Here is a 21683-nt window from a genome sequence, read left to right as displayed (position 1 = left end):
GATATGCAAATTCTCAGTACATCTCATCCAGCTTCAGCAATTCTCAGCTTACAGACAATCTTGTTTCATTTTTAGCTCTAACCATTTTCCTGCCCTGTAACTTTGAAGGAAATCCTGGACATCATACAATTTTATTAATAAATATTGTAGAATTTGCCCTGGCTGGTTTGCTCAGTGGTCAGAGCATTGGCCCACAGACCAATGAGTCTTGGGTTCGATTCTGGTCAAGGGCATGTACCTACCTCGGTTTCAGTTCGTCCCCAGCTCTGGTTGCAGGAGGCAACCAGTCGATGTGTCTCTCTCACATCAATGTTTTTCTCTCTCTCCCCCTCCCTCCCACTCTATCTGAAGATAAATAGAAAAATGTCCTCAGGTAAGGAAAAACATTTTTTTCAGAATTTGTTTCTCAAGGTAATGTAATCAGAGGACTACTGTTAAAGAGAAAAACATAGCTACTGAACTTCAAATACCCAGTCAATACTGATTTTTCCTATTGTCTTATTAAAAGAGTTTGCTTGATTTAGGATCCAATTAAGTCTCTACATTGCAATTGTTTTAATATGTCTCTGAAGTCATAGTTAGAAATCTGAGATAACTAAATTAAAATTTGAAATTAATCAAGTTTATCAGGATGCTTTGCTTTGCTATTAGCCTTACTATCATATTCACAGTGGCTAGACATTCAGCTGTCTTCAATCCAATTGCTGTTTCTGATTACACAGCATCCCAAATGGCTTCATAAGATGCACATAGTGACCTAACTGAATCTCTGTCTTATTCAGCAATGCAAAAGTTTAAGTATGTATACTTTTTAAAACCTTTTGTGAAATCTGCCATTACCTCCTTTGTCATACCAAAATATTCTGGCAAATGTCCCCCAAATATCCATCAGCCAAGAAACCTTTAAGGGTGATTATGTGTGTGCTTTTTTTAATTGTATAATTCATTTATACAGAGAAATCATTTGGATTGATCTATTTACAGCCTTTTTCAATCTTTACTTCCAACGGCCAAATATAGTTCACATAACAGTCAACATTTACTTGAATTGGTCACCATCATAAATCTGCTGTGACAAAGGGCTTTTAGTACCCCCCTTAAAGACCAGGAGCTCATTTAAACAGGAACATTTTACAGTAAAAGATTATTCAGTCTTTTTCCCCCCTCTTATGAATAAATCCACCAAAATTGCTCTTATATGGTCAAAATTTCAACATCTTTCATTGTCTCTTTAAACCCATTATTTGCAGACACTGTAAACCAAGGCAAAAAAAGTCCACTTCCCCCAAACCTTCTACAACTTACTACACACCCTCAAGTTTAGCTTTTACTACCTCCTTTCATTCTGGCACAACCAGTTTTCCTTTAAGACAAAACTACTCTCTTTTTCCCTCTTTTTTTTTTTTTTTAACTTATTACCAGTCAACTGCCTTCCTCTTGCTTCTCAGACAACTCTAAAACTTTCAACAAAATCCTTAAAGTGGTTTTCTTTCAGTAGTCCAGAATATACTGAGTCAGTTCATGTGTGCTCATCACCCCAAAATGCTATACTTTAAAAACTGCAATTTTCATAATTGGCTCAAAAACAGTATGGCTTGGTTTCACTTGGTATAGTTAATATGATTTAAAATACATATATTTATATATATACACACACACATAAACACATTTTTTAATCAAGGAAGAAAAATACTTTAAAGACATGCCAATTTGAAAAGGCATCAAAGTAAAAAAAAAAAAAAGCAAATACTAAAAATACAATAAGAAATTAAATAATTGGCAGGTTAAATGAATGAAAAACGAGGAATGTGCAGTAAAAAACAAACTAACATAAAGCATTCCAGTTGATAAAATGGAAAACCTATTAAGTTTTATGGTTTGTTTTCCAAGGAACTTAGGTTTCAATGTAAATTCTGAAATATTACATGTATTCCATGTAAATTTTAGGTGCCAAGGTTAAAATGTCAAATTCTGCACACAAAGTTTATCAAAAAAACACTGGTAAAATCCCAGTATTTGCAAAATTTTAAGTTTTGGCAAATACTGTAAATATCAAAATTGGTTGATATTAAAAAGTCATGATGAATGCAGAATAAAGAGAAAACCCATTTCATAAACATTTCATTTGATTAAAAATACCAGGCTTGAACATTCTAAATAATCCGAGAAAATATCTGAAATAAAAAAAAAAAAAGGATTGCAGTTGAACAATAATCTGTATATATATATATATCTTTAGCTGCCTTAAAAAAAAAGGGAACAACAACCAAAACCAACCAAAAACATAGAAAATGTTAAGACTGGTATTAAGTAACCCTGCAATGCTCCCATGCTCACATTACAAGAAAAAAAACAAACTGTACACATTTATAAATAAACAGTTTCTTCACCAGTTAACATACTTTATACCAAAGTCTCTTTCCGTTTGCTACTGAACTGGGCTTTGTCCCTTGCTTTTCGGAAGCCAGACTGTGTTCGGTACGCTTTGACACTCTTAACGTTGTCTGCTGTGTGCACTGGGGAACCACATTCTGAAGTGTCTCCATCAACTTCGACCTGAGTCACACTTGACACCGTAGATGCCCTTCTCTGGGCCCCGACATTCCCGGCAGAGGGGTTGTTCTCTTCGTACTCCTCATGGAGCTCTGGCAAACCCTGCAGCTCGGCTGAACTAGGGACCTGCTGGAAAGGAGCAATAGCGGTGCGAATACAATTGCACCACTGCTGTTTGTGGAACACATCGTTTGCTTGTAGAGTGTGTGACTGGCCCGGAGAGGGATCTTGGAAGCGAACTCTAAAAATATTTTTAGCTAGAGAAATGAAAATGAGAAAACAAACAAAAAAAGCAGACTTAAATAAAAAATTGATTCTAGATAAAGTGGTCATACTATATTAATAAGGGTGCTGGTTATTTATATAACATGTAAATCAATTAAGCAGATATTAAAACGAAGCCTACACATGACTTATCAGATACACCTGCTGGTGTCAGAGCAGCAAAGTGCTCTACATCTTGGTAAGTGTAATTGTACGCATAGGACAATAGAACCCATTTCATTTTAAATTTTTTTGTGTAGGAACAGAATTCTTAAAGATTAAAACTAAGTTTCTGAGGTTCTGAGTTTGTTTAAGCTATTTTAAAACTAGTATTTTTACCTTTATCTGAGTTGCTGAAAGCCCCGCGAAAGGACCCTCCCATTTTCACATCTCCATCCTGCAGGTCTTCCAAGACCAGCTCTTGCACGGGGATAGGCTGCCGGTAAACCTGGTAAGAGTGACGCTCATTTCGTGTAACAGGCCGGGTCAAAACCAAGATGTCTTGAAACAGGAAAATATAAAGTTTCTGGAGAAATAGGAAACAAATGCTTCCTAAGTATGGTATTTTGTGACTGTAGGTAACTGAAATCCATTGTTTAAATAACTTTATTTGACATTAATTTCATCACATTAATTTATTAAGATACCGTAACAACCCCACAAAGATGGCGTTTTCAAGGCTACGCATGTTCTATACGGAGAGCTTTTCTAACCTTGGAGTACATAAAACTCTTTTTTTAAGTCAGTGTGTAACATTAGATTAAGCAGCAACTCTGTAAATGCTACTCCCCACAAAAACTTGATTATCAGCAGTAATATAATTGGAAACACCAGTACTGTATACTACAGTTTTTTAAAAATCAAAGTAAGGATTAAAAAATGTAAGCTGGTAAAAATGTTAATGGTTCTGTTTGTCACACACAAATTTAAATATTTAAAACTTTTTTTTTTCTTTTTCCTTTATTGATTTTACAGAGAGAGAAGGGATAGGGAGAGAGAGATAGAAACATCGATGAGAGAGAACATCGACTGGCCGCCTCCTGCATGCCCCCCCAACTGGGGATCAGGCCCACAACCTGGCCATGTGCCCTGACCGGGAATTGAACTGGCGACCTCTTGGTGCATGGGTCGATGCTCAACCACTGAGCCATACCGGTCAGACAAATTTAAATATTTTAAAACAGGCCACATGACAGAAATCAGAGATGTGAAATTCTGACTTTTTCCAGAAAGAACCTCAACTTACAAGTTGAGCTTCTGAAAAGCACTTTATGAAACAAAAACACTATCCATGCTTATACTTAGTTCTGCTGGTACTTTAAAAATTTTTTTTTCTTTATTGATATTTAGAGAGAGAGAATGGGAGAGGGAGAGAAAGATAGAAACATCGATGAGAAAGAATATCGATTGGCCTCCTCCTGCATGCCCCCCACTGGAGATTTGGCCCACAACCTGGGCATGTGCCCTGACCAGAAATTGAATCGGCGACCTCTTGGTGCATGGGTTGACGCTCAACCACTGAGCCACACTGGCTGGGCTCCTTTGCAATTATTTAAAAAAATATGTTTGCTTTCATTCAATTTGCTGCAGAAATCTGTTTAGTAGTACTAAGAATGATATCCATCCCTGTAAAGTAAACTCCACAAAATTTTTTTGAATATTCTTTTTTATCAAACATTACGAAACATTTAGAAAGAAATCCCCTAGCTAAACAAGTTGATGACTTATGCTTCAAAACTAAAAAAATAAAGTATTACTGATTCTCCACCGAGGCATTTAAGTCATTCTGTAATAACAAAAATCATGTTTGCTTTATCAAAGCTAAAACATAAAATAAAAACCAGTAACCTTCTTTCATTATGTGATAAATTTATTTTATAAATCTGCTTCATAACTTATGTGGAAAATTTAAATAAGGTGGAGAAAAGAAAAGTAATATCTCACTTCAAATTAGAATTCAAATATACTCACGTGTCCATTTTTGTTCTTCAGTTCCCCGTGGCAAAGCAATACTTTGCTTGCCTCAATTCTAGGATCCTTCTGCTTTTCATCCAGATACTCCAGTTTGTCAATGTAATATTGGCATTCTGATTCACCTTTCTTCAAGTTGATGTCAGAGAGAACGCTTTGTATTATCAATACCTAAAAATTATCAAAATAAAGATGAAGAATTTTCAGCCCATTTACTTATCCTGTTCCCTTATAGGGCCAAAACATCTTATTAAAATGACAGAATTTTAAAGCTTGAAGAGACTCTAGAAATCAGTAAATTCAGTCAGTCCCTTCATTCTACAGATGAAGAAACAGCCTCAGCCAAATTGGGTGGTTTGCCCAAAGTCACATAGCTAGCTGGTGAAAGAGATCAGACTAGAATCCAATCCTGTGATTAAAATATAAAATGTATCACATTTTTTTATGTTGAGTGCACAATGCACTACCATATTGGATACTTAAAAGAACAGAACACTTCACAATACTGATTCCATATGTATAAAATTTGAGAGTATCATTGTAAATTTTTCTAAGGCAAGCTAATATATAAATCTGCAAAATGTTAAGAGTCTTGTACTTGACTACTTACAGCTTCTTCCAGAAGCTGAACATCAGGGTGGTCTTTTGGAGTGTGTCTAAGAATTTCTTTTAACAGTAAGGGGTATTTGACAAGGCGACTTCGAGGAATATCTAGGAAGCTCCAAAGATCTAGTTTTCGACTGAAGGGAGACTCAAGACATCGTTGGAGAAAGTCTTGGACTCTTGGATCTTGTTTCTTTTGATCAAGAAGAGCTTTGGCTGCCAGCTGGTTACTACAATAGCCTTTGTAGGCATTCAAACCTGGCAACTAGAGAGTAATAAGAGAAAACAAAGTATGATAAGTTTCTGTTACGATTTGGTCCATTAGCAAGCTTGCGAACACGAAACAAAAACTACAGCTATTCTTAAACGTTTTAACATGTTGTGAAAATTTTCCTGCAGGTAATAATGGGGGTTGGATAGTATTTTGGGCTGACATCAGAATTCCCTATTCGAATTTTCCTAATTTGGCTAAATCCAACAAAAACTCATGACTTTCCCCAACCCCAGTTAGATCCTAGTCTTCTGTATTCCCAGGATACCTGAGTGTTCCTCTGGCTCATTCGTCACTAACCTCAAGACTGTTTATATACTTAACTATTCTTTCACTAGATTATAAATGTAGAAACTGTCTTTCATCACTGAATCTCCTGTAATCCCTCCTAGAGTAGTGCCTAGCATCTGGCAGGCATGCAAATGTTAAGCAAAACAATGAAACAGATAATTAATGGCATATACTGTGGGGATTCTGTCCAAGGAGGGATATATTTTCTTTTTAAAAACTGTATCACTCATGAAATATTTTTTAAACAAAGACCATAACTTCTTACAGCTACATAATTTTGTCCAGTTTTAATGCCTTGTTTATCTATTTTTAGAATCCAATTACTGGATCGAATCAATCTGATATTCATAAAAAATTACAACTATGGCATATCTGTAAAAAACTATCTGAAGCAAAAAACTTACTACATACCCAGTTAACAAGTATGTGACCAATCTGCTCCACTGTTCCATCAGGCTTGGTTGCTTCTCCTAATCTTGCCAACAAATCTGAAGTGTAAAAAAGCAGAAATACCAATAATAGGTTTATTTTAAAACAATTCAGCACTAAATTAGTAGTTTAGAGTTAAAATTATTTGTGTTACTACTAATCAGATATTAATGAAAATTAAGTAGTATATTTTACCTTCATGCAGAGGTATATAAGCATCCAAATCGCCAAATATTTGTGTTAGTTCCTCTTCTGACATAATAGACAACTTTAACATGGGGTCATGGTAGGCCTATCAGAGAGGAAGAAATGTGTCACACACAGAGATAAAGCAAATAAAACACAATGAGAGATCTGTGCTTGAATAACTAACTATATAAAAGCTAGTGTGCATTCTATTTGTTACACATAAAAGAAAGTATATATTAATCCCCAAGTAGACTCTCTTACTGATATTCATATTTGAAGAGATGTGTCTAATAAATCTCATCTAAAAAGTAGATAGTTGCTACTTTTCTTCTTCTAAAGGTAATAAAACTATCCTTTAGAATTTGTGAAATATAATTTTTAAAAACTAGGGCATATAATAAAAAGTTATTTACTGACCTTTCTTGCAAGCTTGAGATCCTCAATTAAATCCTGTTCACCTCGAGACATTTCATATATTGCCTAAAAAAAAGTCCAGCAAACACCATAGGTCATTCCTTCCTCTGAGAAAGGAAAATTATATATAATTGATATTTACTGATGTTTTGAACAGTGCTTTTTAAAGTGACTCAGTCTGAAATCTGTAATTCAGAATGGAATCTCAAATAAGAGGTTGCCAATGTTTCATTATTTTACCCTCTCCTTAAGGACCACCACCCATCACAAAGTGCTGCTCAGCATGTGTTATGAATTGCTGCTCAAATATAAGAATGCAAGTTGATTTTGCCACAGGCATTAATTTGCTATTCTTCTTGCAAAACATGTTTAAAAAACAGGGACTAACTTTCAAAATATAAGTCAATAAATATGGTCTGTTGAATGCCAGCATACCTCCTGACGTTTGATTTCTTTGGTAGTTAAAGACTCCTTCATACTGACATCTAGCATCTCTGACCACAGTACGCTACTTCTCCTTTTGGCAGGTGTTGGGACTGTTGATCTGCTCGACGACTTCTGGGCAGAAGCTGGAGATCTGTTGTCACCACGAAGGGTAAATGACTTAAAAGAAAATGAAAACAGGTGAATAAAAGAGAAAAGATATGGAAAATATAGCAATTATTCCTTTTACTTAAAAAAATATATATACAAATTAAACCCAAAGTTCTGAGAATTTCTCAATGAATAAAACAATCATTTATCCAAGTTTCAATCTATCATTTTAAAGTATTTATCAGCCAAAATTATTTTTTTGGGGAATAAAAACTATCTAAGACTATGCTTTGATGTAAGATACAAACTAATATAATTAGGTTATAGAAATATGTTCTGGTAACATTTCTTATCACCATATTCCAAAAAAATTTTTATTTTTAAGTATAATAGTATAAACCTGTTTGTACAACTCAAAGAAAAATACAAATCTGAGGCTTCTTTAAAATGTCCCCTTCACTACATTACTTCCTCCCCATACCCTCCCCCACTGACCTGTATTGTTTGACCAAAACGTCTGACTGCTCCATTTCTTACAGGAGAGATTAAATTTGCCAAGGATGTGACCCGAGCTAGAGGTCGAACTCTTTTATTGCTTGGCTCCTGTAAAAACAAATATATAGACTATGTTAAAATACTAACACTAATGAATAGCAGTAATTTATTTAAAAATAAATGGTATAAGAAAGGCAGTCAATATCTGAATTACCACTGAGAACATTATAAATATCATTAAACAGAAGAAAAACTAAAATTAAAACAAACAAATTAGATTCTAAAATCCTACAGACCTTTGTAGTTTAATATAGAGGTTAACTTCTTTCTTTTTAATATGTTTTTATTGATTTTTAGAGAGAGAGAGAAACATCAATGACAGAGAAACATCAATAGGCTGCCTCCTTCACGCCCCCTACTGGGAATCAAGCCCGAAACCTGGGCATGTGCCCTGACTGGGAATCGAATCGGGACCTCTCAGTCCATGGGAGGATATTCAATCCACTGAGCCACACCAGCTACTCAATCCACTGAGCCACACCAGCTGGGCCCCTACTGGATGTTGTAAAGCAAATCCAAGACTTTATATCATTTCATTCTTAAATACTTCATTTAGAGAATAGCTTTTAAATGAGCCTGACAGTGGAATGGGTCATAAAAGGTATTCGAGCAGAGGCAGGGGACAATGGTTAAGAGAACATTCAGGCTCTGGTATCAGAATGACTAGGCCTAAATCCTGGTTCTAGTATTTGCTAGGCAACATCCTGGGCCTCAGTTTTCTTATTTATAAAATGAAGTTAGTATTAGAACTCTGAAGATTAAATAAGGAATGTTTAAAGGGCTCAGAACAGTGCTTGGAACATACTAAGCACTACTACTATTAGCTACTTCTACTATTTTTTCTTAGAAATAGTTCCATTTATTATGTAAATACTGGGATTTATAAATAATTAGACCTTCTCTCACAATTTATTAACTTAAAGGAAAAATATATGCACATTCAGGAGAAATAGTTATTTTTCTACATGTATTATTTTAAAAATAGTAACAGTATAGCAAACACATCACTTATGCAAGGATTTCAAAAATTTCCAAAATTCATTATTCTAATTTTACTGCTAAGAAAATGAAGGCATACTATTACATGACTCATATAGCTATTGAAATAAAGAGGGCCAGAAAACAGAACAGGTCCATCCCTTATGTCTATGGAATATAATTGTTTGTTTGTATTTGATGCGTATTTGACAATTGTGGCATATTTGACAAAATCATTCTGATGAGGGTTCAGAAGAATATATAATTAAAAGTTTATATTAAATTTGCCACTTAAAAACTACCATTTAAAAATGACGGATGAAACTTTTTTTCTAAAAATTTTTTGATATGATTTAAGTCATATGAAAAAAGGTAAGGGATGTGGAAATTGAGTAAAAATAATCCCCTTAAAGTAATTTAAGAATAAAGTGGCAGAAAGAGTTAAAAGTCTCTGGAAAGAAACTTAAGTGATTTGAATAGTCAAAGAAGTAATTAGACTTATTAAAGCTCCTAAAGGTGTGTAGGTGTAGGTGTGTGTTGTGTATATGTCTCAGGAAGGAACACCTACTAAAGTAAGGAGACCTTGTAGATAATCAATTCAGGCCTTTGAAGGCCTTAAGAGGTGGAGCTACAGTCCAACACTCCCCCGCCAAAACAATTAACTTCAAAGTAAAACTGACTATCAAGTCACCAACGTGCAAATGTTAAATTAACTGAAAAAGAAAGCTTCAAGATATGTAGCAAAATGACACACTGTGTGGCCGAAGACGTGTGAATGCCTTTACAATACACATCTGTGCAGGACTGAAGTGACACATGCATGGGCAGAAGGTCTAGCACAAGGCATTCCTTTCTATTTAGTAAAGGCAGTACAAAGAGTCTTCTGTTTGAATGGAGATATAATTACCTCACAAAATAAGATATGCCAACGTTAATAAGAAACAAAGCAGCTGTCAGTTCGGTTCCACTTTTTGGAAAAAGAGGTTAATTCCTCTTTCTTGTTTAAAACACAACAGATTTCACTTCTTAGTAAATCACAAAATATTTAATTTCAAATTAAAGGTCAATGGAAAGGTAATATTCCCAGTGAATTTGAAAGGAAAAGGTAGTTTTAGCTGGGAGAAAAAGACTATCTATTTTACTACATAAAATCAAATTAATGATAAAAATTCTTTATAGGATCAGTTACTATACAACTACTATTTTCCTGGTAACTCAAAAGTTATGTGATATTTAAAATTTAAACGACAGAATTTAGATTTAGATAATTATATGTAAATATATCTAACGCTTTCTGAAACTATTGTGGATTTTGTTTATGCAGTCTCTTTAGGGTGGCAGGATATTATGCTAAGCAGTATCTGGTGGTTAAATATAGAAACACACCTATAATCTCACTTTTTCACAAAGAATATATGTTCGTTTTTAGAGTTTATCTAACCTAAAACGTCTTGGTAAGAGTGCCTAGCTAGCTCAATTAGTAGAGTCTGAGACTTAATATGTCTTGTTAACAAAGTATGGTACTAAATCAGGAAATGTGGGTGGCGGCAGTAGGGGTAGTGGGAGGGCACCTTTGTACTGTTCATACATACTTTTGGGGATCCAATAGTAACTTTCTGCCTTACTAAAATGATATATGTTAAGAGTATCTGGCAGACACAACACAAACATTTAGCACATATATTTCAAAAGTATGAAAATTTTTAATGAATACCTTGAAAAGTGTGATTGAAATGTGAAGATGTAATACTGAATTATGGTTTACTACTAATTTCAGGATACAAACACTATTTGAAAAAAATATAATACAGAAAACTTTAGTGGAAAAATGATATGAATTGATTAGGTATTCATGAGTCACCCACAGGATTGGGACCAAAAAATGTCTTTTTAAAATACAGATTAGAATTTGGCTCCTGTAAACTACAACCAGAAGTAGTTTTCTTTAGAGGTTCAGACTAACCATTTTAATTATCCTGGTTTGGTTATTAAGAACCTAAACATTTGCACTGTTGCAAAACATCTTTTGAAGACAGTTTTTTGATAATTAGTATCAAACCTACATCTGACTCTCTGTATACACAGGATTCAGGTACAGTGTTTGGAAGTGATGAAGGAAGAAGGGGACAAGAGTCTACCTATCTTACCATCACCCAAATTAAAGCTTACATAATGGTTCTGTTGCTTATTTTTATTTAACAGTGTTAACAGTGTTATGGTAAATACAAGAAACTTAAAGAATGGGTACAGATATTGAAACTATACAGTCTCCTCAAAAGACAATTGGAAAATCTATGGGAACGAATAAAGATTACCAAGAAGTTTTACATGCTCAGGAACTTTCTATCACAGGCAACCTTTCACCAGGGCAAAAGTTCACTTAGACAGGGGGAAAAAACATCCAACACCCTCTAACATAAATTTATGTTGTTTATTTGGGTTAAGTTTTAACCAGACTATCTAATTTAGCTAGGCAATCACATGCATTTCTATGCGGAAGCTGCCTCCAAACTGAGTTTTTAATCAATCTACTTATTTTACTAATCCACTTATAGTCAGATTTTATGCCTTAAAGTATTTTCTGGATATCTATCTATAAACAGAAAACTGTTAAGAGCAATTTAAAGTCTTTTACCAGGATGTACCTTGTACATAAAAGCAACAACATGGAAAACTGTTGTGAACTCATTTTTTTTTTTTTATTAAGTAAAAAGGTTTCTCCTACTAATGATGTCATGTAAGAGGAGATATTTTTGGAGGATCTCTTCTACAATCAACTAAATCAAGACACTTAAATAAAAACAGTATGTGTCTAGGTTCATTAATTTGGGTTACAGGATAAATAATTTTCTCCTCTGTTTGGCAAGAACTTTAAAATAAGAAGAATGAAAGAAAAGTCACTTATGATAAAAATGAATTAAAATCACACGGGATTTCTTCCCTTTCTTTAGTAATTGAAATAGACAAATTTAGTTATTTATTTAAGTCTGTGTTGCTAGCACTAAAAACCTGAAAATATTCCTGGTGTTTTTAATCTTTGGAATAAAGGTATGTCAGAAATATGGCTAGTGCCTGATACTAAACAAAAAAGACTTGTTCTTTATGGTCCAAAAGATGATTAGTTTCAGTGTTTATAATGATGACCATATATAACTTGCTCTACAATGAAAATGCTAGATTTCTGAGAAAACTGAAACATATAAGCAAAAACCAAACAGGAAAATAAAAACCAAAGCTAAACCACACCAAATGAAAGCATACCTACTAAAGATGGCAGCTATTTTAATTACCAAAAGGTGTATGTATATATATGTATGATACACAGCTCTACTGAATATTCAATAAACTGTACATATTTAAAATAAATAATTAATAAGTTTTGATATATGTATATGGTTACAAAACTGTCACCACAATCAAGATAAGTGTATACAGTTAATTAAATACAGGAACATCATACTATATATACTATAGTATATAGTATGAATGGAATACCCATATAATACTATATCAACTGTCAAAATGAAATAAAATGGCATAAAATCATGACTCATTTTGATAAATGTTCATAAAGATTTTAAAAAACCACAATTATATTCAGACAATTAAAGCAAGGAGGGTGGCAGTAGCTAACTAATAATTCATTGGTTTAAATAGTTTAACATATTTTGCTTTCTGAAGAAAAAAAGTTACACACAATTAACTTATTAGATATAGAAAGAAAAATAAAAACAAGCACTAGGTCAGATGGCATTTTAGTTGTAATTTGTTTACCAGCATTAACTGGCAGGGGAGTCTTATTTACTCCATAAAGCAGTTCCTAAGATTAGGTAATATAAATGCAAGCTAAAAAAATAGTAACTGTATTTAAGCATCAGAAATGTGACCAATTTCACAAAATTGAGCAGCATAATCTTTTTCTTTCTGTATAAAATTTGTGTACACTCATACTATGTTATGTATAAACCTAACTATACCACAGTTCCTAAACTTATACCAAAGTTCCTGAACATATTTCAAACTTGCATATAGTCATACATTTTAACACTAAGATCAAAAGTTAAGTTTAAAATCACACAGTTTACAAATCATTAGAAATCCTAAAATTCCGTGGAGTTAGAAAATATCCTATGGCTTATTTTTCTCTGAAAGTCTTACCTCTGGTTCTCTGAAGGACTGATTATTCACATCTAGGACTCGTATAGTCCTTTTAATAGGTAGGAGACCTCCAATCTCATCATGCGCCACCATGCTTCACCAAGTATCCCTTAAAATCCTTCGAATTAATCCACATCCAAGTCAGCACTATAACCAAGCACTACACAGACACACAGGCTTTTCTTTTGAGTGCTCAGCCACCCTTAGCAGCCATTTGCCCATGCCTCTTCCTTGCGGTGGAGCTAACTGCCTCAGGAGCAGCAGTGAAAAAGCACACAGACCTCAAGGCTCTGTGGGCGGGGCCAACTGCGGACCAGGCTTCAGTGGGCGGACACCTAGCAGACCCGGGACTCCAGCTAACTGACAGCTGGGCACACCTAGGCTTCTCAGTTTTCACTATGCAAGAGAAAGCTCTTTATCAAGAGGTTTGGAATATCTACATTAACACCAGAAGGGAAAAGAAAACTGGGTTAATGTAAGGCTTTTACTGATTTTAAAGCATCCCCTAAGGGAAATGAATTGCTTATCTAGGTTACTTACTCTAGTACTTATTCACAGACAGGGATACTTTTTCTATAAAACTCATTACCTAGAAAGAAATGTAGTATAGACAACTTGACAACTTAAAAAATCATAATTCAGAATTAAATAAGTGTATACACTAAAGAAAAGTCTAATTATCCTGGGACATTGCCTTTATTTTCCATAAGTACAAGTATATTCACAATTGTAAAAATTATGTCTTTAGAAAGACCATTTTTTTCTAAGACTAACAGAGTAAGTGTAGTAGGCCCACTTCAGGTCACTCTGGTACTAAAATAAAAGTAAAGTATAACTGGGCTACTTCAGAGTTTAAAGTTTAGTATTTCTTAAATTAAAAGGCAGTTACTTTTTCTTTCTGCTTTAGAATTTTGATATCTGTGTAACAGGTATTTTATAACAAATACACAAAAGGTGATTTCTGTTCTAAAAATGTATATAACAGGATGCTTCTCTATTCTGAATTAACTTTAATATAGTCCTAATAGGGACAAAGACTTACTTAATAAATCTTGCATTTTACAGCAGAAGAAATGAAGTTCACAGAGATAAAGTGACCCTGCCTGAGGTCACATACTAGTGAGTCTCAATTTTTAGCCTAAATCCTTTTCTCTACAGAAAAACACTACTTATGTTGGTTTGGCAGGCCTGCTATGAAGCAGATTTTCTTCTTTAACAGGAAGTACTGTATTCTATTTTGAAAGGTAGGACTTTCACCCTAACTGTATATACTACTACGAAAGATATAATGCTGGTAATCTGCAAAGTCATTCCCATTCTTAGGATTTATTAAGAGCAGAGAAGTCTGACAGATCTATTGTGTAGAAGGCATTATTCTAGATACTGAGGGTGATACAAAAAAATTAGGTTTCATATCTGTTCCTAAAGTGCTAACACACCATTGTGTAAAGGTAGGTACATGAAGAGATAATACAAGGCAGCTTTTTAATTTAATTTAATTTTTTTCTTTATTGATATATTAGAGAGACAGAGGAAGGAAGAGGGAGAGAGAGATGGAAACATCGATGAGAGAGAACATCAACTGGGCACCTCCTGCATGTTCCCCACTGGGGATCAGGCCCACAACCTGGGCATGTGCCCTGACCGGAAATCGAACCAGTAACCTTTAAGTGCATGGGTTGACACTCAACCACTGAGCCACACAGGCCAGGCACAAAGCAGCTTTTGAAAACTCCAAAATAAACATATAGCTAGTAAGTGCTACAGGAGTTCAGAAGGAGAAACCGCTTCTCGTAGTTTTCTGAGCTGAGACGAGGAAAGACACTAGGGAAGAGGCTTCAAGATATTATTTCATGCCTGGAAGGCCATGTTGTTTTTCATAGGTTTGAGCAAGGGAAAAGTACAAGGCTTTCTCAAAGGAACATGAGGAACACAGAGTTTTACTGAGCAGATGTGAGAGATAAACAAAAGTTATGTTGTAAGGTGGTATTTAAGATGGTTTTAAAGATGACTGGAAACACAATGCAAAAGTTAGAATCAGGAATCAAAATATGCAAGAAGTCAAAATGCTTACAATTTTCAAGTTAGGAGGGGTAACTGTTAACGTAAATAAAGAAATATGGAGGAATAAGCTTTGAAAGAAAATTGAGTTTCATTTTAGATGAGTCTGAGATGATAGAAGAATATGCTAATGAAAATACTAAGCTAGTACTTGGAAATGCTTGGCAAGGTCTTGGAAGAGGCCAGAGTATAGATTTAGGCTAGGGAGTCAGATATACAGAGATCAGAGTTGAAGCTTTGGGAGTGAATGAAATGCCTGAAAGAGAAAATCTGGACAAAAAGAACAGTGGTCCAAAGACCTAACTCTGGAGAAATGCTAAGAGAAAAATAATTTTGCAAAAGAACAATCAGAAAGGAAGAAACAAAGCAAGATTTCAAGGTGAGAGAAAGTGTCTTTCTCTAAACTGTTTTTCTATTCAGATAAGGCCAGGATAATGAGGGGAAGGAATATCGCTCATTTTCCCCCTTTAGTTGAGGACCCACAAGGTAAAGGAAGAAGTCTTTCTATATAAAAATAGAAAAGCCAACAGGAGCCAAATAGGGTCTAATGATGATAGTCACAGCACAAAAATCCCGGCCCATTAACCCTAAAATTATAGTTTCATTTGGAACGTTCAGGTTTATGGATTAAATACAGACAATTGTAGATAGCATTGCAAAAAGCAACAATAAGGGCTGTTCAATTAGTACTCTGAGTGATGAGCTTGAGACAATCTTGACTTTACCAATACTGCATGAAAATTAGCGGACTGGAAAGGTCATTTGAGATTGTTAATTCATCCTCTTCAGTTTTCTTAGGAGGAAGTTGAAGGACATCCATGAAAAAGGGGGCGGAGGGCTTTTGAATTCTTACTAGTGCTAGTAGCTTTATGCATGTTATCTTATTTAACCAGCTTTATAAAATATGTATTATTACTTCCTTTTTACTGGTGATGAACCCAGACTCAGAAACTTTAAGAAACTTGAACAAAGTTGCAAGATTAATCAATGGCTGAATAGGTTCGAATTTGGTCTGCTCAACCCCCATTTAGAACATAGCTAGCTTCCAGAGAAGTCACTAATGTAACACTTTTAGTATATGTTGGGTGCATGCTCACTGCTCAGTCAGTGCTCAATGTCATGCTGAGTCAGGAGCAGAACTAGGTTTAAAATCTCAGTCTCCTAGTCTCAGGCCAATGTGTGCTGAATAACTATCAGCATTTTATAGAGAAGGAAATCCCCCAAAAGTTGAGAGATTCCTTCCTTATCTTCTATCCTGTTATATCAAGGCAGGTAAGTAAAAAAGATAAAACAGTTCTAGTTGCTTAAGATATTAAAAGATTCTATTTCAATTGATGGTTTATTTAATGATCACATTATTAATAGCAATTATTTATATAACTTTCTACAAATGACATAATTGAAGTATAGATTGGTTAAGTGTCTTCTAAGGGTGTAGAAAATCTAGAATTTGTAAACTTAAAACTAAGTTATCTAAAAATAATGCAGCTTTGTAAAAGATATCAAGTTTTTGGTAAAGTGACTGGGTTCCAAAGACCAGGTTTAGTTATAGCCTCTGTTCTTCTGCTTTTATGGGGCTTTCAATGCTTTCTTTCCTAAACAATGATTAAGGCAAGGAGAAAGATAACATTGTTTTTCTTCTCCATAGAAAAAGAACTGTTAAGGCTATACTTATCTTTTTTTCTCTCTTTAATGTGAAATTAGAATTCTGGAATTTAGAAATAAATTAGAGCTGAAAAATAATCTTTCTTTTTTTTTTTTTTAGTCTAGATATTATTTGTTTCTATTCACTTTTGTCTGGAACAATAACAAGTAGTAATTAGAAATTAGGCTAGGAAAGCCATTATAGGTGAAGAGAAAACTAAATCTAAGCTCTTTGATGCCCTCTACATGTAATAATGTGAAATGCAATTGCCAACTTGCTTTTTGTTTCAACTTTGTAAGGATCTTATATAAATACACAATCTTTTAATCTGTAGAGAAATACGGATGACAGTAAAAATTGTATTTTCAGCCTCTGTGTAGTTCTCATGTTTTATGTTACTAAATTAAACATATATTTAAAGATCATGCAAGTGTATAAAAAGATTCCACAGCCCTGGCCGGTTTGGCTCAGCGGTTAGAGCGTCGACCTGCGGTCCTGAGAGACCCGGGTTCGGTTCCCGCTAAGGGCGCGTACCTCGGTTGCAGTTTGTCCCCGGCCCTGGTCGGTCGTGCGGGTGGCAGCCACTCGATGTGTTCCTTTCACATCGATGTTTCTCTCTCTCTCTCTCCCTCCCACTCTACCTGAACAAAAAAAAAAAAAAAGGGAAAATGTCCTCGGGTGAGGATAAAAAAAAAAAAAAAGAAAAAAGAAAAGATTCCACAGTTCAAAAGAAATATTTTCTAAATATAAGAAAACATATTCCACTTTTAAATTCTAGAGTTCAAGATACAAATAACTGCTCTGGCCAGTTTGGCTCAGCGGTTAGAGCGTCGGCCTGCAGTCCAGAGAGACCCGGGTTTGGTTCCCGCTAAGGGCACGTACCTCGGTTGCAGTTTGTACCCGGCCCAGTTCGGTCATGCGGGTGGCAGCCACTCGATGTGTTCCTTTCACGTTGATGTTTCTCTCTCTCTGTTCCTCTCTCTCCCTCCCACTCTACCTGAACAAAAAATGGAAAAATGTCCTGTCCTCGGGTGAGGATAAAAAAAAAAAAAAAGATACAAATAACTACTTTGTAGCTCATTAAAAATAGGTTAGCTAAAAACAGAATTTCAAATCTTACTAAAAAAGCAATGATTGAAATATTAACAAAATAGAACTTTGGAGAAACCAGCATTCCAAACTATCTGGTAATGAGTTAAAACAACAACAAAGTTAGTAGTGAAATTATATGTGGATTTGAGTTTTTAAAAAATCATTTGGAATTAAAATGTGATTGTCTCCAAACTTTACTAAGAATTGGTTTGGGAAAAGATCAGTTATATACTAGTAGAAAGACTATAAAAAAAATAGTTGACAGGCTAAGAAGTTTGGTATTATTAAAACCATGGTTCTTTTTGAAATGATAATATGAACAGCAAAGAAAATGGGGTACTATGCTATTAGTGGTGACTTTTTATCTCAAGTAAACAGGATAACAAATAATATCCAGTATAACATAAGATCACTTATGTTCATGTAAAAAGATGTTGAGTGGGACTTAACCCTGAAACTCAGGTAAGGTCAGTGCCCAGACTCTTTTTCTCAGCCCACTTTTTACTTCAGTTGTTGCTACTCCTGCAGCTATCAGCTCCACGAGCACCTTGCCCTCAGCTGTACCATGTATCTCTTGCTTTCCACCCTGGGCTTCTCAGATGCCAGTGTGCATTTAACATGTGTAGCCTGGAAGTGTTAGGGATTAACATCTAATAGGGCAACTGTTGACTAATGAAGCACAGGAGCTGGTGGATAAAAGCTCGCCTTTCAGTTCCTTGAGAAGACAATTCTGCAGTGTATTTTATATGGTTCTACAGAAGGTCCCAGCAAGATCAAGCCTCAGTTGTCTACAGTGGTGACCAACTTAATTATAAACACTTGCATAAACTCAGGCTCTCATTTCTGGAGGGAATCCTGGCTAAGACACAAACACTGAGACTAGCCCTAGGGATTACACACACAGGATGGGACTCCAGAACTGGGTCACTTATTGGTAGAATGGTGGTAAGAAATACAGGTGTGGATTGGGTATAGATGGAGTGGTGAAGTAATGGCTTATGGAGCAATGGTGACAAAGGAACAACACAGAGGCAATAGTAATTGTAAGGATTGTAGATCCTGGCTTTTGTTAGTTCCTTTAAAAGCCTTGAAAAAGCAGCTGATAACATTTATAATGTTCTCAGAGCCATTATCTCTGGAAGGGCCAAGTGGAAGCCCCTGAAATTTCACCCTATACACCTGGGCCAAGACAATAAATAGAAGCACAACTGCACACCAAGAGAAAATGCAGAGATAGCCATCAAAGCTAGAGCAGGCAGGAATAATAGTCTCTACTGCATCTCCATTCAATTAATCTGGGTGCCTTCTACAATGAGAGGGATTGTGATGGCTAACAGTAGACTACTGTAAACTTAACTCAAACTTTAATCTCAGCTATTGTGCAAGATGTAGAACCTTTACTGGAATAGAGATCAACACATTCTCTTGCAATTGGTATATGGCTACTGATCTGGCCCCTGTGTGTTCTTCTCAATTTCTATTAGTAAGGAGGACCAAAAGAAGTTAGCTTTTACATGGGAAGGACAGACGTCTATATTTCATGTCCTGAGGATATTAACTTTCTGTTCTCTATCCCAGAGTGTCCACATAAACCTTGATATCCACAGAACATCATGTTAGTCTAATATACTGATGACATCATACTAACAAGACCTGGTGAACAGGAAATGGCAATATTCTGGACATCACAGGAAGTCAAATGCATGCCAGGAAAATTCAGGAGCTGCAATATTAGAAAAGTTTTAATAAGTCCAATGGCCTAAAGCCAATGGCCAGGATCTCCCCTTCAAGGTAAAGAACAAGTTATTGAACTTTGCATCCCCTAGTACTAAGAAAGAGGCATGATACTAAGTAGAACTTTACCCATTGGAGGAAGCATATACTGCATTTGGAAATTCTGCTCTGACCCATCAATGGGGTAATCTGAAACACTGACAGTTTTGAGTGGGATCCAGAGCAAGAAAAGTCTCTGTAGCAGGTACAGGCTATGGTGCAAGCTGATCTGCTGCTCTCTGCTCAGGCCATATGACCCAGCATCCTGATTAAGGTTGAGGTATCTATGGTAGACAAGGATGCTGTATGATGTCTCTGGCAAGGCCAGGAGGAGAACTACAATGCAGATACCTAGGGTTCTAAAGCTAGGCTACGCTTTCCAAGGCAAGAAACCTTGGAAGGGTTTTCACTTGCTGTTTGAAAAGCAAAGCCTGGTGGGCTTAGCAGCCCTGGTAACAACAGTTTCCTCCATTCCTTTGACCAGCTTTACCATTCTATTGGTTCACTCATTAACACATTAAATCTTTGACAGGTCTTCACTCTTTTGAAGAAGAAAAAAAAAAAAAGCAGACAGAGAAATTAGCATAGCAAAACAGAAAACCTAATCTATAACAAAACGAAGAGACAATGTTCCCTCCAAAACCTTTCGTCAGATAGTGACAGACAGCTATGACACCCACATGGTATGAGTCTTTATGCACAAAGAAGCAAAGGTAAGTCTGATGAAGGTCTTCTCTGATGGCCCTGAGAATAGGAGAACCCCGACAATGGCATGCTAGTCTGAGAACAGTGGACTAACATTGGAAGGACTCTTAAGGATCAAATTCTTTGGCTGAGGGCAAGAGCACTGCCATGCAAGGGGGTTTTATAGGTGCTGAAGCAATCTGGGCCATATAAATTCTTAAAACTGCCTGGCTGGTATGGCTCAGTGAATGGGCATCAACCCATGCACCAAGAGGTCATCGGTTCGATTCCCAGTTGGGGCACATGCCCAGGTTGTGGGCCCAATCCCCAGTGGGGGACATGCAGGAGGTGGCCAATCCATGTTCCCTCTCATCGATGTTTTATCACTCCCTCTCCTTTTCTACCTTTTTAAAAATCAATAAAGAAAAACATTCTTTAAAAGATTCTCAAAACTAATACTGCTCTGAGAAAAACTGTTAGGAGTAGGATCCAAATTAAGCACAACAGGGCAACAGCAGCAAAGACAAGAAAAAGTCCAGATAAAAGAGAAAGGGAGCAGTAAATAAAGATCTCAGGAAGCACAAGGATGAATTTTTTTTTAAATCCCTGACCAGAAATTGAACCCAGTGTATGGGATGATGCCCCAACCAACTGAGCCACACCACCCAGGCTGTGAGGATGAATTTAAAAAAAAATCAATAGAAGAGGAAGCTCTAGAGTTATGAAGCTGAAAACAGACTATCTTGGCCTAAAAGTACAGGAAAACTCACTGCACTTAAAAAATGAGCAACAGACCCTAGCTGGTGTGGCTTAGTGGTTGTACTGGCCTGCACACCAAAGGGTCTTGGGTTCGATTCTTGGTCAAGGGCACATACCTGGGTTGCAGGTTTGATCCCTGGCCCCCATCGGGGCATGAGAGGGAGACAACCAATAGATGGTCTCTCTCACATCGATGTTTCTCTCCTCCCTCCCCTCCACTCTCTCTAAAAATCAATGTGAAAAATATCCTCAGGTGAGTATTAACAAGAAAAAAAAGAGCAACAGAAAAGAATCATGAATCCCATTTAAAACTATTATAAAAAAAACAGAAAATGTTAAGTAAAATAATGTCTCTATAGCATAAAATAAGAAAATGTAGAGGCTATGAAAGAACACAAAACTCAAAATTTAGGTGAATAGAGATAGGAAAATTTGAAATAAGGTGACAGAACTAAGAAA

At 35.7% G+C, this 21683-nt stretch overlaps 1 protein-coding gene across 4 annotated transcripts in view; it reads right to left on the bottom strand.

Moving 5' to 3' along the window:
- Positions 1-1782: 1782 nt before the first annotated feature.
- Positions 1783-21683, bottom strand: part of NET1 (neuroepithelial cell transforming 1) — a 44481-nt gene continuing 24580 nt past the window's right edge. For 2 of the 4 annotated variants that reach the window (XM_036267006.1, XM_036267014.1), the window contains exons 4-12: positions 8015-8122; positions 7421-7588; positions 6989-7051; positions 6578-6674; positions 6365-6441; positions 5399-5656; positions 4789-4959; positions 3157-3343; positions 1783-2810 (exon numbers count right to left, since the gene is read on the bottom strand). In XM_036267006.1, the coding sequence (XP_036122899.1) occupies positions 2404-2810; positions 3157-3343; positions 4789-4959; positions 5399-5656; positions 6365-6441; positions 6578-6674; positions 6989-7051; positions 7421-7588; positions 8015-8122 (1536 nt within the window). In that variant the 3' untranslated portion in view covers positions 1783-2403. Of the gene's footprint in view, positions 2811-3156; positions 3344-4788; positions 4960-5398; positions 5657-6364; positions 6442-6577; positions 6675-6988; positions 7052-7420; positions 7589-8014; positions 8123-13210; positions 13481-21683 lie in introns of those variants that run through there. The other 2 variants (XM_036267024.1, XM_036267033.1) reach the window with 2 other exon arrangements.

The sequence above is a fragment of the Molossus molossus genome, unplaced genomic scaffold (assembly GCF_014108415.1).
Source record: "Molossus molossus isolate mMolMol1 unplaced genomic scaffold, mMolMol1.p scaffold_m16_p_1, whole genome shotgun sequence".
NCBI lineage: Eukaryota > Metazoa > Chordata > Mammalia > Chiroptera > Molossidae > Molossus > Molossus molossus.
This window is presented reverse-complemented; position numbering and strand designations above follow the sequence as displayed.